The following is an 18,640-nucleotide window of genomic DNA, read 5'->3' on the forward strand; positions in this document are numbered from 1 at the left end:
ATTTAAAATTTCTAATCAACAAATTTAGTTTAAAAAAACAACCGAATTTGATATGGAAATCATTGAATTCAACATTAATATAGTAAAAAAAATATGAATATGATATATCCGATAGAAATATAAAAATGAAAATTTAGCTTGAAGTAGACCATCCAATATTTTTTTCTCAAACCAATTTAGTATTACTTATTTATAATTTAGCCATAAATCACCTCAACACATCTCAAAACTTAAACTACTACAAAAAAAGTCATTTGCGTCAGTTTCTAACTGCCACAATTGAGTTTTTGCATCAGTTTTATATGTGACGCGAAATCCTATGACGCAAACCAGGGCACTTATGTCAATGGGGAACTGCCACAAAGCGTTTGCATCAGTAGAGCACTGCCACAAATGCCAGATTTGTAACAGTTGGGCAATGACGCAAATGCTATATTAAAAAAAAATAAAAACAAAATGCTATGAACCCCAACCAGTGTACCCAGCCCTCAGCCACCCCATGCGACCCCAACCCCCTTATACCCAGTCCCCAGCCAGCCACCTCTCAACCCCCGCGACCCAGCCACCCCCCACGATCCCAGCCACATACATGACCCCTGCGAACCCAGTCAAAGAAAAAATCAAGAGGAGGGTTTGGGTTTTGGTTTTTCAAACAATATAATCTTCAAAATCAAAAATCTATACAATAAATTAAAAAAATCTATGTATAAGGTTCATAAATATATTATATTCATCAATTTAACCTGTAAATTAAAAAAAATGAAAAAAACTCACCAAAATAGGTCTAAGTCGGAGGCGCCGCTAGTTCTTGGGAGAAAACCTAAGTTTTGAATTTTGGCGAATGAGGGGCTCGTGGTCGATGGTTGGGATTTAATACTGTAACACCCTCACTTATTTTAGTTAAAACCCTATTTGAGGTGTTACGTTTTAAAACTATATCATAATTTATTACTGCAAAAGTCTGGACATTTTTTTTTTTTTAATTTGAAAACTTATTTCACATTATTTACATTAAACATAAAGTGGGTCTCAAACATATTATACATAAGTATTAAATAACCCAATTTGTTTTCAAAACATAACTTCACACTTTATTACAAACATCTCACTGATAACTGAAATAACCCACAAAAAGGTCGATATGTTCATATGTACAAATCAGGGTCAGGATCATGCTTCAGTTCTCCTCATGTCATTCACACATTTCTTTCTCTACCTGCAACATAAGACAACTGTGAGCCTAAAGCTCAGTAAGCAAAGTAATGCATGCAATGCTAATGATTACCCAATATCAATGGTCATACACAACTTCTTTTTAAATTTTGGGCCCCTTAATATTGTGCACACTGTTTGAATTGGTCAATGCATGCAGGGCTTGTTACACATACAATATAAAATATCATGGGTTCTCCTCCGGCTAGCCATTACCACAGTAGGGCACATTAAAAACCTTATTCCATCGTTGCCCCGTCGGGCTCAAGAGTTAAGGCAGCCACACACTGTGGTGTCAATACATATAACAATAACTCATATGGAGGAGAAATAAAAACGGAAATATGGCAAACAATATAATTGGTTTACTAAAACCTAGGCCAAATTATTGGGCAGCCACTATAAGCCTACTATAGGCCTCCGTTTACACTTATTAACACTTTCATTTGTCTTTTCAAAACAGTGGCACTGAACTTAAACTTCTTATTACAACTTTCTTTTATGTTGCACAAAACTTGCAAAGGCATCATATAATTAATCATCATAATATCATGCATGGTCTTATATCATATAATAATTTACCATATCACTATTATGCCATGCATACAAATTTATGATGAAGTGTCAATGTATGTTAATACCACTTACTCACAAAATATTCATATAATGCATACTTTCACATAACACATAATTCTTGTGTTGCAGTTGAGTACTTTACTTACCTTTTGTCCAAAATATAGTTCACCGTGTAACAAGTGGTGTCTTAGGTATTGATGTGTTTATCCTGAAAATGGCATGGATTTCTCATCATAATTATGGCAGTAATACATTGAACTCTCATTTAAAAATACTCATAAAACATCATATCAAATTTCATACCCAAAACATGCCTAAAATGCCTTAAACCACCTAGATCGAGCATTAGATTTATCTTAGACATTTGGAGAAATTTTGACAGAGTTTCCCCTTAATTTTAGCTATCCTCAAATGTCAAAATCAACCAATAATCAACATCAAATAACCTGCCATAACCATATATCCCAAAAACCAACATGATTCATCATAAAGTTATCATATACCGATTTTGATAAAATTCTAATCTCCTAGATCATCACCCAAATTAAATGAGTCTCCACATATATTCAAACATTTATAAACATATATACTCTCTTATAAACTCAATCAAATAACCAAAAATCATCTTGTACTCCAAGAACCCCAAAAACCTCATAAAACACAAAATTTCACTTACCGAGCAACTTTTCGGCGAAAACAATCTCTTCAAGATTTTCTAAACCTCAAACCACTTGGAAACCCCAAGAAATATCTTAAAAATGATAAAACACCATATATAAGCTCTCAGAAAAATTCAAAAACATAGTTTAACTTCCAAGTACAAGAACTTACCATAAAAAGGCTAGAACTAAGCTTAATCTACTTCTTTGGCTTTGCTTTCACTTGGATCTCCTTAGAATTTCTTCAAACCAGCCAAGAAATGGTTTTTGGTTTTCTTTTCTCTCTGTTTTTCAGAATAATGGTCGTGCAAAGTGATAAGGTTGATGAAAATTCCTTATTTTCAATGATTTAGCCTTATTGTCAAAATTTGACACATTTCATCTCATCATTTCACCTTTTGACTTATGAAAACCTTATCACTTCAATAATTTCGACTTAATCATCTGCTAGGCCTATTATCCTTATGTGTAAGACACTCACACCAAACCTTAGGTCCATATGACTTCATACCCAATAGTTATGCTTACCCGATCGAGCGTAGCGCACTTATGCTAAGCTCGTTTTGACTTTGCATCAGTACCACTGATTATGTATACTTCCCATCAAGAATTGATCTAATGGTTCTAAAACCATTTTTACATCATCAATGAGACCTTAATCATACCTCGATTACATTTGGTAAATCCATAAATACTCAATTTTACACCGAAATACTAGTAATCGACATTGTACTATTTTTCACTACTTAACCTATTTTGCCTTCTATATCTCACTTTCATCACTTAATTCCATGTCTTGTCCATATTTTTCATACTTTCTTATATCTTGAGCACATCAAATACCCATAAAAGACAACTCAAATTCCACAAGGTTAATAATATTGAGCATACATATAGACATTACATACACAACTTTTATACTTATACATGAAAACACTTATAAGAATATGCATATGCTCAAATTATACATATTGTATGATATGTAATGCAATGCAATCATGTGATTATTGGCTATATATATCAAAATAATGTGGGTGCTACAAATACCGGGCGCACTGTTTGCATCAATGGGCAACTGACGCTAACAGCGTGTTTGCGTCAGTGCCCCACTGACGCAAACACACCATTAGCGTCAGTTGCCCACTGACACAAACAGTGCGTTAACGATGTCAGTTGGCCACTGATGCAAACTTTGCCAATTAACAGTGTCAGTGTTATCACTGACGCAAATGCTCATGCATTTGTGCTAGTGCTCAACTGTCACAAATGCTAATTCTCGGTCAACGACGTCAGTCAACGTTGACACAAAAGGAGTATCTTGGTGTAGTAGTAAAAAATATTTTTGATAAGGTCAAATTTGAAGGCTATTTAATACTCAGACTATAGTTTGTCTTTCAGCATATATTTGTAAGAGTAGTGGTATGTGCAACCAAAATATGCAGAAAAATATTACACACAGTTAGGGGTGCACACGGGACCCGCAAAACCCGAAAACCCGCAAAACCCGCCCGACCCGAACCCCGAAAACCCGATTTTTCGAAAAACCCGTCAATTTCGGGCTTAACTCAACCCGAACCCGAAACATATCGGGTCGGGTTCGGGTTTAAAAATTCGCCACCTTCGGGTTCGGGTGTAACCCGAAACCCGAACTAAATTTTAAAAAAAAAAAAAAATCCCACAAATTTGAATATCTCTCTCTCTCTCTCGTCTCAGATAACCCACCCTAAAAACTAAAATTACTTTGGTTTGTCTTCTTCTCTTTCAGGCCCCTTAGCCTTACTCACGCATGGTGCTGACCGGACCGACCGAGAGCCTCCCTCGGCAGAGCCAAGCCACCACCCACCCACCCGCACGGCCAGCCACCATCAGATCGCCTCCCTCCCTCTCTCTCACTTACGCGACACGCCTCGCCATCACCTCCACCACAGATCGCCTCCCTCCGCCTCCCTGTTCTTCTTTCGTTCTTCGTTCTTCTTTCTGTTAAGTTATATATATATATTAATAGATATATATATATACATTAATAGATATATATTCAGATAAACAATAATAGATATATATAAATTCAGACATATTAATATATATATTAAAAAAGATTAACCTTAATATATATATAATATATGTTTGTAAAAACGTTTAAGTATATTGTTGTGTTTGTTGCAGCCAACCTGAATGAAACCCGAACCCGAACCCGAGTGCAATCCGAAACCCGAAACCCGAAAAAACCCGAAAATTTCGGATCGGTTTCGGTACTATTTTTTTCAACTCGAAACCCCCGAAACCCGAACCCGATGAACCCGAAACCCAAAAACCCGACCCGTGTGCACCCCTACACACAGTGACGTGACACTGTTTTTTTTTTTTAAATAATGGGTCTCATCTGAAATAAATGTAATTGATAAGAAAAAAATTTCACGTCACTATGTGTAATGTTTTGATGCATATTTTACGTGCACATATCATTATTATATTTGTAAAGAGTATAGGATACATGTGGTGCCCAACTACCGTTATTGGTGTAATCCAATATCGAGTCTCACACATTTTAATTTAATAAATATTATGAAGTATCGTCAACCAACCACTGGTGCCCAACTACCGTTATTGGTACAATTCAATATTGAGTCTAAAACATTTTAATTTTATAAATATTATAGGGTCTCGTTAATCAACCATAATGTGCTATCTCATATGATGTTAGGCACCTTAAGGGTGCCAAATAATAACATTCATTTGTAAACATATAAGGGAGGATTAAAGCAAAATAAAATAATTATTAAATATTGAATGTATATGCATTGGTAAAAAAATAAGTGAGGATATACTATTATGAATATAATTTATATGATAAAAAAAAGGTTTATAGAGATATATTATTATAAATGTGTAAATAAAAAAATTATTAAATAAAATACATATAATTTTTTTGAAAAAAAAAAATTGGTGGTAGCGGTTGGCTTGATTAAAGATATGAAGAGCTTGTGTGATAATGAAAGTGATAATTAATATAAGTTATTGATAGAATTTTTATTATTAATTTTTTGTAATGAGAAATTCTATTTAGGTGTGAAATAAAAGTATTCCAATTATGACATATTGTGGACCTAAATAATTCAAATGAGTAACTCAATAATTAAAGAGAAATGCTAATATGTGGGACAAAGTATTCATATTATGAGGTATTTAAAATATGTGGCATCGATATTAAATTACACCAATAATAATTTGATACATTCTAAGGTGTTGAGCACCCTTGAGCACCTTGTAATAATGCTCATAATTTAATTATCAAGAATTGATGCGGGAGTGGAGATTAAATCTTAATCAAGTTCTATTATTTGTACAATGTTATAAAGTGGGGCATGTTATGTTTTTATATATTTGTATTTATGTACTTTCATTTTGGTTGGACAGTGAGTGATTTGTTTAGGTTTCTCTGTTGGTGACATTGTGAGTGTTATCATTCAACTTGATAAGGAAAGAACTTTCTTTTTTTTTTCCTTTTAAATTTTAGATAATAATAGATCAATGAATTTCGGGCGTCTAGCTAAGGATGTGAACAGAATGGCGATTAGAACGATGACTTATGAAATTGTGGGTTTATTTTCTTTTGAAAGCTATTGATTGTTGAACTCTCCTTGGCTCTTAGGGAAGTCTTGATTTTTTGGTACAGGTGATGAATGTGGTTATCAAGTTTAGTGAAATCTCATTCTTTGAGAGCAATTCATTGTTAAAGCAAATTAGTTTTTTTTTTTGTTTTAGAAATATTAACTCTCTTTTTTGAAAATGGATAATAAAAATAATGATTCTTATCCTCATCCTCCTCATTTCATTTCTAAATCCAAAAATGAATGCTATAAATCGTTAAAAATAAAAATAGAAAATATATTAGATGGAGAGAAAAGGTTATAAATAAAAATAAAAGAGTTAAAAACAAGCAATAAATAAAATAAATTATTATCTTTAATTAACTTTAGTATAATTGTCAAGTGTGCTAAATTGTATAGTATTAGTGAATAAATTTTAACAAGTAGGGAGTAAGATGAGATGGGAGAGCTTATTGAACTCACACAATAATATATCAATTTTAATTATACAATTTAAAACAAAAGACTATAAAATAAATAAATAAAATGATAATAATAATAATAATAATTTCAAACATTATACATTATATATTGAAGTGATTTTTTCAACATTAATATAGTAAAAAAATATGAATATGATAAATCCGATAGAAATATAAAAATGAAAATTTTGGCTTGAAGTAGACCATGCAATATTTTTTTCTCAAACCAATTTAATATTACTTATTTTTAATTTAGCCATAAATCACCTCAACACATCTCAAAACTTAAATTACTACAAAAAACGTCATTTGCGTCAGTTTCTAACTGCCACAATTGAGTTTTTGCATCAGTTTTATATGTGGTGTGAAATTCCATGACGCAAACCAAGACATTTGCGTCAGTGGGGAACTGTTGCGTCAGTGGGGCACTGTCACAACTTGACATTTGTGGCAGTGCCCCATTGACGCAAGCGCTAGCATTTGCGTCAGTTGGGAACTGTCACAAATCTGGCATTTGTGGCAGTTCCCTACTGACGCAAATGCTAGGGGCACTGTCACAACTTGGCATTTGTGTACCCAGCCCTCAGCCACCCCATGCGTTTGCATCAGTGGGGAACTGCCACAAATGCCAGATTTGTGACAGTTGGGCACTGACGCAAATGCTATATTAAAAAAAATAAAAATAAAACGCTATGAACCCCGACCAGTGTACCCTCAGCCACCCAATGCGACCCTAGCCCCCTTATACCTAGTCCCTAGCCAGCCACCTCTCAACCCCCGCGACACCAGCCACCCCCCACGACCCCATCCACATACATGACCACTGCGAACCCAGTCAGAGAAAAAATCAAGAGGAGGGTTTTTGAGTTTTGGTTTTTCAAATAATATAATCTTCAAAATCAGAAATATATACAACAAATTAAAAAAAAAAACTATGTATAAGGTTCATAAACATATTATATTCATCAATTTAACCTTAAAATTAAAAAAAAATTGAAAAAAAAACTCACCAAAATAGGTCTAGGAAGTCGGAGGCGCTGCTGGTTCTTAGGAGAGAAAACTTAAGTTTTGAATTTGGGAGAATGAGGGGCTCGGGGTCGATGGCTGGGATTAAATAATGGGCGCACTGTTTGCGTCAGTGGGCAACTGACGCTAACGGCGTGTTTGCGTCAGTGCCCCACTGACGCAAACACACCGTTAGCGTCAATTGCCCACTGACGCAAACAATGCATTAACGGCATAAGTTGGCCACTGACGCAAACTTAGCCAATTAATAGCGTTAGTGTTATCACTGATGCAAATGTTCCTGCATTTGTGGCAGTGCTCAACTGCCACAAATGCTAATTCTCGGTCAACGTGTCAGTCAACTGTGTTGATTGACGCGTTTGACTGACACAAAATGGGTATTTTGGTGTAGTAGTAAAAAATATTTTTGATAAGGTCAAATTTGAAGGCTATTTAGTGCTCAGACTATAGTTTGTCTTTTAGCATATATTTGTAAGAGTAGTGGTATGTGCAACCAAAATATGCATAAAAATATTACACACAGTGATGTGACACTGATTTTTTTTTTTAAATAGTGGGTCTCATCTGAAATAAATGTGATTGATTAGAAGAAATTTTCACGTCACTGTGTGTAATGTTTTGATGCATATTTTAGGTGCACATACCATTATTCTATTTGTAAGGAGTATGGGATACATGTGGTGCCCAACTACCGTTATTGGTGTAATCCAATATCAAGCCTACACATTTTAATTTAATAAATATTATGAAGTGTCGTTAACCAACCACTGGGTACCACTGATGCCCAACTACCGTTATTGGTACAATCTAATATTGAGTCCAACACATTTTAATTTTATAAATATTATAGAGTCTCGTTAATTAACCATAAGGTGATATCTCATATAATGTTGGCACCTTAAGGTGGCAAATAGTAACATTCATTTGTAAACATATAAGGGAGGATTAACGCAAAATAAAATAATTATTAAATATTGAATGTACATGCATTGGTAAAAAAATAAGTGAGGATATACTATTATGAATATAATTTACATGATAAAAAAAAAAGGTTTATAGAGATATATTATTATAAATGTGTAAATAAAAAAATTATAAAATAAAATACATATAATTTTTTTGAAAAAAAAAATTGGTGGTAGCGGTTGGCTTGATTAAAGATATGAAGAGCTTGCGTGATAATGAAAGTGATAATTGATATAAGTTATTGATAGAATTTTTATTATTAATTTTTTGTAATTAGAATTCTATTTAGGTGTGAAATAATTACACCTTGGATGAACAAAGTATTCCGATTATGACATATTGTGGACCTAAATAATTCAAATGAGTAACTCAATAATTAAAGATAAATGCTAATATGTGGGACAAAGTATTCCTACTATAACGTATTTAAAATATGTGGTATCCATACTAAATCACACCAATAATAATATATTATATTCTAAGGTGTTGAGCACTCTAGAGCGCCTTGTAATAATGCTCATAATTTAATTATCAAGAATTGATGGGGATGTGTAAATCTTAATCAAGTTCTATTATTTGTACAATGTTACAAAGTGGGGCATGTTATGTTTTTATATATTTGTGTTTATGTATTTTCATTTTGGTTGGATAGTGAGTGATTTGTTTAGGCTTCTCATAATTGTCAAGTGTGCTAAATTGTATAGTATTAGTGAATAAATTTTAACAAGTAGGGAGTAAGATGAGATGGGAGAGCTTATTGAACTCACACAATAATATATCAATTTTAATTATACAATTTAAAACAAAAGACTATAAAATAAATAAATAAATAAAATAATAATAATAATTTCAAACATTATACATTATATATTGAAGTGATTTTTTCAGTGGCGGCTAAGTATCATGTTTCAACCAACAATATATAGTTTTTATTTTGGGTAGGTAACCATTTGTTACCCTGTGTTTTTGCAAAATATCATTTTGGTACCCTTTGTTTTCAATAATGCTTATATGGTACCCTGTATTTTAAAATCGTACATATTTGGTACCCTAAACTCAAATTTAATTAATAAAAATTTTTCAATTCAATCAAACTGATGTCAATTATGTAAGTTCCAAATTTAAATTTAATTACGTAATTACATATAACTGATGACAGTTTTATCATATTGACAAAATTTTATCTATCAAATCTGAGTCTAGAGTATCAAATATGTATAATTTTAAAATACAGGATGTCATATGAGCATTATTGAAAACAGAAGATATCAAAATGATACTTTGCAAAAATATAAGATACCAAATTAGTAAATTCCCTTTTATTTTTCTTTTTTGTTTTGACAATAAAAAGCCACATCGGTTGTATTTTTGCAATTGTTATAGTTTTCAAGTCCCTAAATATTAACTAAAAAATTATAAAATAAATCATATTGTATTTATTTTTGTGTGATGTGAAAGTGTCCTAATATTATTCAAATTAAAAAGTTTGGCAGCACCCAACTATTCATATCAATCAAATAGAAGAAGCTAAATTAGCTAATTTATTAATTTGATGGTGAGAGAGTGAGGCCACTATATAAATATATGATATAATAATATTATACCAAATAAATTAATAAGAGTTTTTTTAGGGTATGGCTAGGATTGAAAAAAAGAGGCTTTACATTCAATCAAGTAACATGCTCCTTAGTCTACTTTTTATGTTAATTTTTCAATTTAATGAGTTTTGGCTACTAACCTATAATTCTATTGCTTCTATAAGAATAATGTTTATATATTAAATCTTAATTAAGAAGCAAGTAGACCAACGTCACTACCATGCATGATTATTAGGATCATTGACTCACTTATAAATAAATAAAGGAATAATAAATTACTAAATAATTAATAATAATCACCAAAAATTAAATAAAAAAGAAATGACATCAGCAACCAATGATGACTTGCACGCCCTCCTTTTGCATGCTGCTGTTTTTTAATAGGACAAATTGTAATTTTACTATTGCCCATGTAGGGTTTGTCCTGAATTATTTTTTGAGGTAAAAATGTCTTATGAACTATCAAAATAATTGCAAGCATGCTTTTTTGTTATATTTTGTTCATTATTTTAAGTAGTTTGTTACGTAGATATATGTCTCAGGTGTAGTTACAACATGAGAGTCTATTTAACGAATTGAAGTTAGTCAAAATCGAGATTATCGACATTAAATGTGCAAAAATTAGTTATATAAGAATACATATACATATTCTTAAAATTTGTCATTTTACTCCTATATATGTATATATTTATCTGTTAGGACTATCGAATCTAGTCACATTAGCGCAACATCAGTGTTATATGAGCAAACTATTTAAAAAAAAATGATATGCAATATAAAGGACACATTTACAATAGTTACTATAGTTCGAAGGAGATTTTTGCCACGAAAAATAATTCAGGGGTCAAAACTCTACAAAGACCATATATCATGGAGAAAATTTCCTATTTACCCTTTTTAATAAGAAATTTGAGTCAAATAATGGAGAAGCTTATTTCTAAGTAGTCTTTATTACATGTTGAAACTTAATTATTATAATACAGATTAGAGAAAAAGATAAATTAAGTTATGTTTATTTTATTTTATCTTTAATTAAACTTCAAGCATTTTCAAGAGCAATAGTAATCAAACAAGTACTGCTTGGTATATTTAAAATGGCACCAAAAATGTTTACAATAAAATAAAAATTAAAAAACTTGAATTTATTATGGTTGATTACAGATAGAGATCTTAACATTTTCCTAGGAATATTTATTTCGTGTTAGGTAAGCTTATCATGTTCTAGTTATGTGCATATTAAACCAATGAAAATATTTAAATTTTATTAGTTTTTGAAATAATATTGTAGAGCTTTCAACAAATAATCAATAAAAATGATAGATATAATTAACAAGTATATATGGTCATTTTGTATAGACAACAACCACCTTCAATATGTTTAATATTGACTTACTATGTACAAAATATGACTTTTCCACATCAAATATCGTTTAACCAACAAAAAATAAATAAAAAAATGAAAACATTCTAGAATATGACATTATCAAACATAATTTAACCTACAATAAAAAAAAGTAAAATAAAAAACTAGACTATATTAAAAAATGACATAATGGTACCAACATTTCTAATATGTTAGGCCAAAAATTCCATCTATTTAATAGAAGTAACTAAAACTTGCCCAAGTAATCATGAAATTTAGTTGGTCTCAACTCAACATCTCACAAATTTCTCTTTTTTTTTTCTTTTTTTTTCTTTTGCATAACACTACACTTCAATGTCTATCTTTTACTCAATCTATCCAAATTCCTATAGATCTTATAGAAGAAATCAATAGGGCCTTAGCTTTGAATTGAGACTAATCAAAGAACTTATTAAAGACTAATCAAACAATTTTGCATAAACATTACACTTCAACTTCCCAAAATAACCCTCACATCCAACTTCAATTAAAATTTTTAAAAAAATCAATTCAGAGAAAAAGAAAACACCATTGCCCTTCTGGGGTGAAGCTGTTTCGATGTATTTTCGTCGATCGAGCCATGATTATGCGAAAACAAGAGCCATGTCAAACCTTGACAAAATTTCAACAACTAGATAAGATTACTATATTCCTTTGCTTTATCAGCTTTCAATGTCAATCATAAAGAAAAACTACAAACAAAAAAAAAGCAAGATAAATAAAACAACTTCAACAACACATTATCCATCAAGGTATTTGATTTTTGTAAAAAAAAAAACAAAGTAGAAAGAAACCATCTTTATCACAAGCATAAGAAAACCAAAGAAAGGAAAAAGGTTGTAACAACAAACAAACAATCACTAAACAACAAAGAAAACTGGTTCAATAAAGCTTCTTGCTGGTCTTATCTATATTTCTAGCTTTTACGTGTAGTTTAATCTAGAACATTAAAAAAAAAAAAACTAAATGAAGAAATATTATGAGCAAATTGAAGATTGAAGGAAAATTTAGGGAGCTCATGTTGACCAGAAGCCTCTATGTTACATGTACCACTTGTTCTCCCAAATTAAACAAAAGAAAAATCTTTACTTACTTGTTGAGTTGTTGGTCTATAAAATTAATTGAATTTTTTAAAGAGTGCAACCACATAACAGAACACAAGAATTCAAATTCATGTGCTGCACTCTTTTCCATTTTTAGGTCTTTTTCGAATCGAAAGTTATAACAATGCTCTAAAATATGCAATCTTTTCAGGCTACAAATAACAAAATTGGCAAAGAGAAACTAGTTACTTACATGGGATTCAGCTGAACAAACAAATAGCTTTAGAACTAAGCCCATCTATGTTTTTGCAATGGTCTGCCTTCTCAGCAAGCTGTTGACTTCACAGCTTAGATTTTGGACCCAACATCCAACCTGAACAAATCAGAGTTTCAAATAATGAATAAATTTCAAATCTTGCCATAAGTAGAATTGCGGAACAAACCAGAAACTAACTCACTTGGTGCAGAGGCTGTGTTCTAGGGATCCCACTAGACCAGTTTGAACATCTTCTCTGTGCCATTAAGATTGATTATCTGTACAATGCTGCAATGAAACTGCTCCCAAAGTCAATAACTTCGTCTTGAGATAGTTGCTGGGTTGAATCGCGAACTTAGTGGCTCTCTTTAAGACGTTCCCGGTAAATAAATTTTTTCCAAAAAATAATAAAGTCCACACCAACCACCCAGCTCGGCTCGGTCGGACGGTGGTGGCGCACGCGTGTGGTGGTCAGTTGAGTCTTTGTGTGACTCCTCCCTCTTCCACAAAAGTGGATACTCCTTGGGCACAACCCCAAGGCTCAAGTCCACTCTCTATATACCCTGTCTATATACCCTTACACACCCTTACAAAGAGGAGTATTCTAAAACAATGTGGGACTCTTCCTCTAAGGAGTCGTTAAAGAACCTTTTCTATTTTTTAATAATTCACTCTTATATACATAAGTTCCAACATTTAGTGGGAAAAGGAAATGCAAATAACTAAGCTTTACACAATAAAAAGCAAAGCTTCATGCTTTAATAAACATAATTCCTCGACTGATATTAATCCACATGAAAAAAAAACTAGAGGATAGCATTGTAATCCAACAGACAAAACAGACTACATCTAAACACAAGAAGATTTATACAGCTATATAAGACCAAATACGAGCATGAAAGGAAAGTTGCAGAGGCATTAAACTTTCGAGGGTTTAAAGAGAATGTGCATATACATACATTATCAAGCACAACCACCATGGTATAACTATGAGTTAGTTCCTTCAAAACTTAGATTACGGCCAACTCCATTGGCAACTGTAGTGTCATGTGGTTTGCTTCCAGGAGCCGAACCAATAGCAGGTTTACGTATCATCATGGGAACCTTATTCAAGAGATGTATGTAACGATATCTAATGCCCATCAATGGGTGCTTCTCAAGCAAGAAATCCTTTCTATAAGCCTCTCTAAGCACCACAGTCTGTGTTCTGATCTTGTTCGAAAGATAAAAAATACCCGGGTGATGCACCAGAGCCTTCTTAAACATCATCGACCCAAACCCCAAATACTCTCCTAAGCAAAACAAGTTATCTCTATCAGTCTTCTTCGAAACCATAAGCCATAGCAACTCGTGGAGAACCGCAACCGTCCACTTCTCAGCTTGATCACTATTCGGAGAAAGATGGAATCCATTTTCGTACGGAGAAATGTAAGGCAAACGCTGCCACTCTTCGACCCAGTCCTTAATCTTCTTCTCCAAATCAAACCCTCTTGGGAAAAACATCGGAAACGCAATGCGCTTCGTTGAGTAACCGTCGTTTAAAGCTTTCTTCTCCAATTCAGACAAGGCAAGTTCCTTTCTCCACGAAACTAACTCCAAAGCGAGCTCCTTTCTACCATTACGAGGGTCATCCACTTCGCAAACCTGAAAGTAATCGGGAAAATCGATCACAAGCGAAACCACGAAATTGTGAGGAAGACCCAAATCCCATTTTAGCCTCTCGATCACGTAAATGGGCAATCTAGCTGCTCCGGTGAGCATGAGTAGCCTGGCGAGGCGGTGTACGGCGTCGTATCGATGCGGGAGGGAGCTGTGAACGGCGTACTCTTCTCTGTGGATGGAGAGAGCTTGTCGGGTGAGTTTGACACGACGAGGAAGGCCGGGACTCGGCTGGAAGATGGAAAAGAAAGAAGGGTATTTCTGGAAGAACTTAGCAGAAGTGATGGTGAGGTCGAGGCGAGGCTTGAGGAGAGAGGCTATAGAGAGAGGGAGTGATTTTGAAGGGTCTGAGCATATTTGGTCCTTGAATGATATGGCTTGTATGAGATTCTTTTCTCTTTCGACGGCGAAATCGAGGTATGGGTCTCGAACCCATTTGACTCTGGCGTTGACGAAGGTTCGAGTGGGAATGAAGCGGTGGAGAAGCTTTGTCCAGGCAGCCATTGGTGGCTGAGCTCAGCTCAGCTCACTCACTCACTCACTCAGACGAACAGGGAAGAAAAGAAAGAAAGAAGCAGTCCATTGGGTTTTTGTAATTTGTTGGGCTAGGCCCAAATTAAGAAGATTGCCTAAATGGGCCGATAAAACTCACAGGCCCAATGGGCTTGGTCAAGTGGTAGTATCTTCTCATAAATATATAAATTTAAGTAGTTGGCTCTGACCACATTGCCGTCTTAGCTCAGCCGGTAGAGCGCATGGCTTTTAACCATGTGGTCGTGGGTTCGATTCCCACAGACGGCGTTTTGTTTTTTTTAAATTTTATTTTGTTCACAATTTGAACTTTAAATTATTTTTTAATATTACCCATATGCTAATATTATTAACACAAGTAGCAATATTTTATAAACTTCCTTATATTATTCTTTTCTTGACAAAGATGTATAAGTTGTAATAGTATTATGTTAATGTAAAGTCCCCTATCAAATATAATATTTATGACAATGCAATGCAATATTAGAAGAATAAAAAAACAAAAGAGCTCTGCTTATTTATAATTATGGATTGTATTAAGAAAAGCCTCATTCCATTTCTCTCATTAGCCCTACTTGGAGTTGGATCCGCCACTCCAAAAATTGTTGGCAACTAAAATAGAAAAGCAGGCATTTGATTTTTTGTACTACAAAAAACCCACATAAAATTTTGTAAAGTTAGAAACTACTAAGTAGTGCAAGATAAAATACAAAGGCCGTGAGTGTATTATGGGGAGATGAGACCAAAAAAATTATGATCCAAACTATAACAATACCAGAAAAAACTAACACAAAATAATCAAAGTTTGATCATTTGATGCTTGCAGCATGTTACTAGTGACCACGGGTCATCTTAACTCTAGGCATCGACTTCTTCGCCTGACGTTTAGCTTCCTTCTTTCTAATGGCCTCTGCACTGAGTTTCGCCTCGGCTTCTTCCATCTGTTTTCTCCTCTCAAGCTTCTTTCTCTGCAGAGCTTCTTGCCTGGCATTTTGAAGTTCTTTGTACGCCTCTTGAGCTGCTTTCGCTCTTGTTGCATCTGTTTTAGACCGAGCCTGAACTTGAACAAAAAGTATATTTGTTAATCATAGCTAAATAAATTATCAGTTCTGTTGATTCTTCTCAGGAGATGTATGTACATAGCGAGAATGTAACCCCACCCACCTGTGCGCTAAGCTTGTATCTCCCGATCAGATCGATATAATAGGTTACCAAAGTCACCAGGTGAGTCATATCACTCATCTTTTCAACATCTGGGAGTGCAAACTTGAACAGCAGCATTTTCCTCTGTGTGTCTAGGTGTTGATCTGAAAAATGCATTGATATGAAGCCCTTTCCGTATTTTGAGAAAGCTTTCTCGCCAAAAACCTGCAAATTCATTTGTATATGCTCAAGCTCAGATAAACAAGAGAAGATGCATGGTTTGATTTGTTACAGCATATGCAAATAAAGCACCCACATATTTTATAATAAAGTCATAAAAGTAATATAATAAACGTATATTGCTTAGGCATAAACAAATAAGAAGCACATAGAAGACCAGGCTATCTACAAAATACAAGAGTATGTCACCTAATATTTGCTAATACCAATATAATACAAAAGTGAATCCACCGAAATAAAGTTAATGTCCTAATCAGATGGTTGGCTATAAAACCTTATTTTCCTAATGCCTCTCATCAAATACGTGCATCACAAAGAAAGCTAAGATGTGAATGCTAATATTAGTGACAGTATATGTATACACATATAGACTAATGGAATAAGAACAGCTTAAACAGGCTATCCATGAGTAAATAATTAAAAAACTAAGCCACTAAATGTAACAGCAAAATTTAAGTTTTGTCGGGGTGTCCCATCTCTAAGCTGCAAAGCATTAAGAATTTATACACTTGTATGGTATCTGATTCACCCACGTGATGAATTTTATAGCCTTGATTCATCGAACCCGGATATTGGATGCATTTTAAAATAGCAGCAGACAATTTTTCCTTTTTGGGTTGCTACGATTGAGTCCTGCTCTATCATCTCTTGCCATTGTGATTGTTATGTCGAGAAAAACTGCTATATTCTATTACAAGGTATACTTAATGCATCACAGCTACTAGAATTGGAAATTTGAAACAACTGCAATGCTCACGAACAGATTCATTTAGCTTATATTTACTAAGAATAGCAGCAACTCTTTCCATTCCCACATACGAAAAGCATAAATATTTTCATAGCTGAATTCCTCAATTGCAAATATTATATTACGAGCTACCAAATGAAATCTATCTCATACTAGTATATAAATATCTTCATGCCAAAGATTTCTGCTTAGTATTCAATTATAGGAACTCAGATTAACTTCTAATAGTTCCATATAAGCACATCATGAAAAAGAATACACTAAGTCCTGACGCCTTAATAGATATCTCATTTCAATTGCAATCACACAAACAAAGATACAATCTTGCCACTTCGAGTGCAATTATAAATCAGAACAAACAATACCCATGTGAAAATTTTATCAGTAAATTGACCCAAAACGAAAAAGAAAGGAAGAAAACTAACCTGATCAAGCACTGCATCGGTGATCAAATCACAAGCCACTTCCTTCGACTCAGAGATAACAGACAAGTCATCAGCGACCCACTTTCTCCCATTGGGAGGAGAAACAATACTGGCAAACTTCTGCAAATCCCTCACCTCCTTCTGCATCGTTTTCGCCGCCTTCTTCTTCGCCAAAGCAAAAACCACATGATCCATGGCATCATCATTCATATAAACCTCGAAGGTGATCTCGTCCTTACAGGGCACCACCATGTTATACATCCTCGCAATCAAATCATGCCTACTCTTCAACTCCATCGTCGCCAGAAGCCCCTGGCAATACCTCCTTCCACTAGCGTAGAACTTGAACACATTTTGACCCTCTTTGAGCAACAACGGCGCGTCCTCACCCTCACTGATCCCAAGAAGACTGAAATTCTTGTCGAAAATCGAGTCCCTAACAGCAAATTTCCCGGCCCAGGAAAGAGCGATGTTCTCATTCTCACGCTTCCCGGTGAAATAATTAATCGCGAACACAACCAAGAAGCTTCCGCACACAATCTCGATCGTGTAATTCTTCGGACCCGTAACAGTCTTGGTCTCCGGTGAGGCTTTGGGATCCGTAGTAGGATCGGAAGCGGTGTCTTGCTCCGTACTCTTTGCGGTCTCCGGCGGCGGTTGTTCGATGGGAAGTCCCTCAAATTCGTCCTCGTCCCAATACTCGAAGGTAGTAGAAGAAGGCTTCGAAGAAAGATCCGATGTCGAGGTTTGGGTTGGTTCCGGATCCGATGGAGTGGGATCTGGAATCGGGTCGGGTTCGGAGTGGGACTGGGTCAGGGGAGGAGAACGGAGTGGGAGGGAATCGGGAATGAGGGGTGAGTCTTCTTCTGCTTCTTCATCGGCTTCAAAGCCTTCGAATTGGGAATCGGCGGCGGCGGAGGCGGCGAGAACTTGGTAGTGAGAGAGATGGGAGAGGAAGAGAGAGAAGAGAACGAGAAAGAGAGGGAGAGAAGAGACTAGTGCTCTCTTTGCCGCCATGGGAGATTACAGAGAAAGAGAGAGAGAGTAGCAATAGTGATGAGAATGGTACTAATGAAGAAGCTCAGCC

The 18,640-nt window shown here is 34.4% G+C and overlaps 2 protein-coding genes, 1 long non-coding RNA gene and 1 other non-coding gene across 5 annotated transcripts; 1 reads left to right on the forward strand and 3 right to left on the reverse strand.

Annotated features, from left to right (window-relative positions):
* Positions 1–992: 992 nt before the first annotated feature.
* Positions 993–2,832, reverse strand: LOC133789350 (uncharacterized). Its single transcript, XR_009873531.1, has 4 exons — positions 2,620–2,832; positions 2,465–2,539; positions 1,935–1,996; positions 993–1,216 (listed from the first exon to the last, which is right to left on the reverse strand). It is a non-coding gene; the product is annotated as an uncharacterized LOC133789350 (long non-coding RNA).
* An 8,874-nt stretch (positions 2,833–11,706) lies between these two features.
* Positions 11,707–15,320, reverse strand: LOC133790274 (protein WHAT'S THIS FACTOR 9, mitochondrial). Of its 2 annotated transcripts, XR_009873975.1 has the most exons (4): positions 13,767–15,320; positions 13,010–13,144; positions 12,805–12,924; positions 11,707–12,120 (listed from the first exon to the last, which is right to left on the reverse strand). XR_009873975.1 is itself a non-coding variant. In XM_062227870.1 (1 exon), exon 1 carries the CDS (start codon positions 14,968–14,970, stop codon positions 13,795–13,797), a length of 1,176 nt encoding a protein of 391 aa, XP_062083854.1. In that variant the 5' UTR covers positions 14,971–15,308; the 3' UTR covers positions 13,512–13,794. The 2 variants fall into 2 exon arrangements, 1 of the variants encoding a protein (XP_062083854.1); XM_062227870.1 differs by lacking the exons at positions 11,707–12,120; positions 12,805–12,924; positions 13,010–13,144 and having other exon boundaries at positions 13,512–15,308.
* TRNAK-UUU (transfer RNA lysine (anticodon UUU)) lies at positions 15,195–15,267 on the forward strand. Its single transcript has one exon. It is a non-coding gene; the product is annotated as a tRNA-Lys (tRNA).
* Positions 15,321–15,489: 169 nt separating the features above from the next.
* LOC133790273 (uncharacterized protein At5g49945) lies at positions 15,490–18,639 on the reverse strand. Its single transcript, XM_062227869.1, has 3 exons — positions 17,554–18,639; positions 16,162–16,365; positions 15,490–16,052 (listed from the first exon to the last, which is right to left on the reverse strand). Exons 1-3 carry the CDS (start codon positions 18,568–18,570, stop codon positions 15,831–15,833), a joined length of 1,443 nt encoding a protein of 480 aa, XP_062083853.1. The 5' UTR covers positions 18,571–18,639; the 3' UTR covers positions 15,490–15,830.
* Position 18,640: the final 1 nt, after the last annotated feature.

The sequence above is a fragment of the Humulus lupulus genome, chromosome 7 (assembly GCF_963169125.1).
Source record: "Humulus lupulus chromosome 7, drHumLupu1.1, whole genome shotgun sequence".
Lineage (NCBI taxonomy): Eukaryota > Viridiplantae > Streptophyta > Magnoliopsida > Rosales > Cannabaceae > Humulus > Humulus lupulus.